Source organism: Galeopterus variegatus, unplaced genomic scaffold (genome assembly GCF_000696425.1).
Source record: "Galeopterus variegatus unplaced genomic scaffold, G_variegatus-3.0.2 Scaffold106, whole genome shotgun sequence".
NCBI classification, from domain to species: Eukaryota; Metazoa; Chordata; class Mammalia; order Dermoptera; family Cynocephalidae; genus Galeopterus; species Galeopterus variegatus.
In genome coordinates this window covers 105,602-109,440 of record NW_007726217.1, presented here as the reverse complement: position 1 = coordinate 109,440, position 3,839 = coordinate 105,602, and the positions used below count along the sequence as shown (strand labels likewise).

Genomic DNA, 3,839 nt, shown 5'->3' with positions numbered 1-3,839 from the left:
CCCTTCCAAAGACAGTACTCTGCGCCCAAGCCCGGGCCCCGGGCCCCCCCCTACTCAGTCTTCCGCGCGGTCCACACACAGGGCCAGTGGGCCTACCGCGAGGGCTACCCACTGCCGTACGAGCCGCCGGCCACCGATGGGTCGCCCGGCCCCGCCCCCGCCCCCACCCCCGGCCCCGGGGCCGGCCGCCGTGACTCCTGGATGGAGCGCGGGTCAAGGAGCCTCCCCGACTCAGGCCGCACGTCCCCCTGCCCACGGGACGGCGAGTGGTTCATCAAGATGCTGCGGGCGGAGGTGGAGAAGCTGGAGCACTGGTGCCAGCAGATGGAGCGCGAGGCAGAGGACTACGAGCTGCCCGAGGAGAGTGAGTCTGCCGCGTGTGCGCACGGGCGCCCGCGGTGGGGGCGGGGCGGGCCTCGCGGCGCAGGACGTCCCTTCGGTGGGGCGTGAGTTTGCCTTCCTCACTGGTTCTTCAGCACTGAGCTGGGTGGGCCAACACTGGCAGCAGGGCGTGCTGGAGCTCTTCGAAGGGAGCAGGGAGCAGCTTTAGAGGCCAGGGCTGGGACCGGGGACACTGACCAGGCAGAAGGGCTGGGCCTCCTAGGAGATGGCTACCAGTCCAAGCCACCAAGTCTGTGGGGACAAGGGGGACTCTGTTCAGATCTGGACTGGTGTGGGGCTCCAGCTCTGATCCAGGTGGTGGGACCAGGACTTCAAGGCAGAGGGGGAGGCGGTTTACAAGGTCAGATCATGTCTGAGTCTTAGATGAAGGAGATTCAGCCAGGTAGACATGGCCCTTTCCTTTAAGTCCAACCTGAGGGAAGACGCAGTCTTACCCCAGAATCAACAAGTTAATGGGAGAGTGACTAGGAAGACAAGTGTCATGTACTTAATAGTTCCTTTATTTTATTTTTATTTTTCGTGGCTGGACAGTCTGGGGATCTGAACCCTTGGCCTTGATGTTATCAACACTGTACTCTAACCAACTAAACTAACCTGCCATCCTGTACTTAGTAATTCTGAAGGAGCCAAGGAGTTATGCACTGGTAGTGGCAGCATCCAGCCAGTGGGTGGTCATCGAGCTAGTGCTCTGGCTAAGGCTATAGAGCTAGGCTGGGGCTGGTTTCCAGCCATTTTCTGACATGAGAGGAGGAAGGATACAGGAGGATGAGTGCTCAATACATGTAGGAGGGAAGGAACATCAGCTTTTGAGGATACAGTTTTCTTGGTGAAGTGGGATAGGAGCAGTTTGCTAAGGACTTGAGGATGGCAAGGGGCTGGGGCTGGAGGAGATGCATGGATAGACAGTGCCCGGTAATTGAAGAGTCAGAGTCATTCAAGGCAGACTTCCTAGAGGCTGGGGAAGGAGATGCATCATCCCCCTCCCTGAATTTCCTTCTGCTCTCTAGTCCTGGAGAAGATCCGCAGTGCTGTGGGCAGCACACAACTTCTGCTGTCCCAGAAGGTTCAGCAGTTCTTCCGGCTGTGTCAGCAAAGCATGGTGAGTGCCCACAGGAATAGAGCCTGCCAGGTGTGTGTACCTGGCAGGTAACCCAGAGTGTGTGTGTGTCTGGAGGTGAGACCAGGTCAGTGTGCCTCCCAGGGTAGCTCTGACTATTGTGCCTGGAGGTGGGACCAGGTGTTTGTGCTGGGGAGGGAGAGGCCTGGGCTCTTTCTTGTCCCTGTGTCTCCCAGCCCTCACCCCACTCTCCCAGGTTGAGCTTCCTGACAGTGAAGTGGCTAGCTCTGGGCCTGGCTGGGTCTCAGACCTCCCTGACTGGCTGCTTACGCTCTGTGTCCCTACACTGCAGGACCCCACTGCGTTCCCTGTGCCCACCTTCCAGGACCTGGCGGGTTTCTGGGACCTCCTGCAGCTCTCCATCGAGGATGTGACCCTCAAGTTCCTGGAGCTACAGCAACTCAAGGCCAACAGCTGGAAACTCCTAGAGCCTAAGGTGTGTGAGAAGGGGGAGAGGCCAGACTCTGGAAAATTCTCTTCTCCAGGGGTGTGTGTATGTGAAGAAGGCAGGTGAAGAGACCTGTGGGCAGCAAGGGCAGCCTGGACAGACGATGGCTGACTGTCCTCTCCCAGAATGGCCACACTCCTGGTCACTGCCGTCTGCTTGGTCCCAATGCTCATCTCTGCTTGAGTTGCCAGAACCCTGAGGCTGCCTCAGCCACCCCTGGCCAGCTGCAGTTTGAGGTAGCAGAACTAGATCTTCCAGAAGGGCAGACTGACCCCAGCTTGGGCCAAGGCACAGAGGGCGGAGCCTTGAGGGTCCTCTCAGACCTTAGCTCACTACACCTTGTCTGCGATGGGACCGGGAGGCGTGTGCGTGACCCCCTGTTGCCTTGCTGAGCTGGGGGAGCTGCGTCCTCCGGGCCCACGCACGGTGCCCGCAGGGAGCGAGCATTCCGATGCCGCTGTAGAGAACGGCTCCACCAGGGGGCGCGCAGCCGTCATGTTTTCATGAAAGCGGTGGGGTTTCGACCGGGCAGATCGAGTACACCCGGGGCTCCAGGTCGCGGAATCCGTGGCCTGTGCCAAGCGCTGTCTTGCTCAGAGCCACACGATTTTCATCCCTTTGGGAGCTGGGACGTGGCGGTGTGAATTGCGGTGCTGGGAGTGGGACCCTGGCCCCAAACTGAGCTGCCACCCCCTCTTCCCGGCAGGAGGAGAAGAAGGTCCCTCCGCCGATACCAAAGAAGCCCTCGCGGGGCCGGGGCGTGCCGGTGAAGGAGCGCTCCCTGGACTCCGTGGACCGGCAGCGGCAGGAAGCGCGCAAGCGGCTCCTGGCGGCCAAGCGCGCCGCCTCCTTCCGCCACAGCTCGGCCACCGAGAGCGCCGACAGCATCGAGATCTACATCCCCGAGGCCCAGACCAGGCTGTGACCGGCCCGGCCCGCCCAGCCCGGCCCGGGCCTGCGGTTTTCTACCCGTACTGTACACCCAGCGTCGAGGTCACTGTGAACGCGGGCCGCCCCGAGCGCCCGCCCCGCCGGCACCGCACGCCCCGGCCCCTCCTGCCCGTCACACTCTCGTGGGTTTTTTACCTTCCTGACCCCACGCGAAGGCGCCCGGGCCGGGCTGGGGGCCGTGCCTCTCCGCCCTGCGCCCCCTACCTGGAACCCTCTCCCTCCTGGTCCGACGCTTTGTCCCCCACCTCCTCCCCATCGGCACCACCTCTGCCATTATTTCCCTCCACGGGCCAGGCCGGGCCGGGTCCCCCATCTGGGCTCTGCGTCCCCCCCCACCCCGCGGGGCTGGGCTTCGTGGGGATCAAGCTTCGTGGCTTTTTATGAAGAATCCCGAACCCCGCCTAGGAGCCCGCCCCACCCTCCCCGGGGCTCCACCCTCAGCCCTCAGCCCACCGGGCCCAGGGACCACAGTGGCTGGACCAACCCAGGACCAGGGCGCCTGGGCCTCTCCCCTTTCCCAGCGGCTGGGGAGGGGAGATGGGGGCTTTCCTCACCACACCTGTGGCTGTTCCCACATCCCCTTGAGTATCCCAGGAAAAATAAAACGGCAGAACTGCATTCGAGCCAGTTGCTCTCTCCAAAAGAGACCACCTCTGCCCCGTGTGTGTGTGGGGTGGTGGTAGGGGGTGGAGGGAGAACGGGCCAGGAACCCAAGCTCTTGATTTGGAGACAGCAGGGGTTGCCTGAGCCCCTCCCAGGGAAGGGCCAGCTGGAGAAAGGGGATTCAGCCGCTTGTTGCCTACAGTAAGGACCTGGGCCTTCCTGGAGGGACCCTGGTATGGGAAAGAGGTGAGGGCATAAACCTCTCCGTCCCCCCCCCCCCCCCCCCCCCCCCCCCCCCCCCCCCCCCCCCCCCCCCCC

General features: G+C 62.7%; 1 protein-coding gene across 1 annotated transcript in view; it reads left to right on the top strand.

Moving 5' to 3' along the window:
* DLGAP3 (discs, large (Drosophila) homolog-associated protein 3) overlaps nt 1-3,541 on the top strand; it is a 45,756-nt gene extending 42,215 nt beyond the window's left edge. Inside the window, exons 9-12 of the mRNA XM_008585242.1 lie at nt 88-364; nt 1,410-1,501; nt 1,812-1,955; nt 2,674-3,541. Of these exons, the coding sequence (XP_008583464.1) occupies nt 88-364; nt 1,410-1,501; nt 1,812-1,955; nt 2,674-2,892 (732 nt within the window). The 3' untranslated portion in view covers nt 2,893-3,541. The remainder of the gene's footprint in view (nt 1-87; nt 365-1,409; nt 1,502-1,811; nt 1,956-2,673) is intronic.
* The last annotated feature ends 298 nt before the right edge of the window (nt 3,542-3,839 follow it).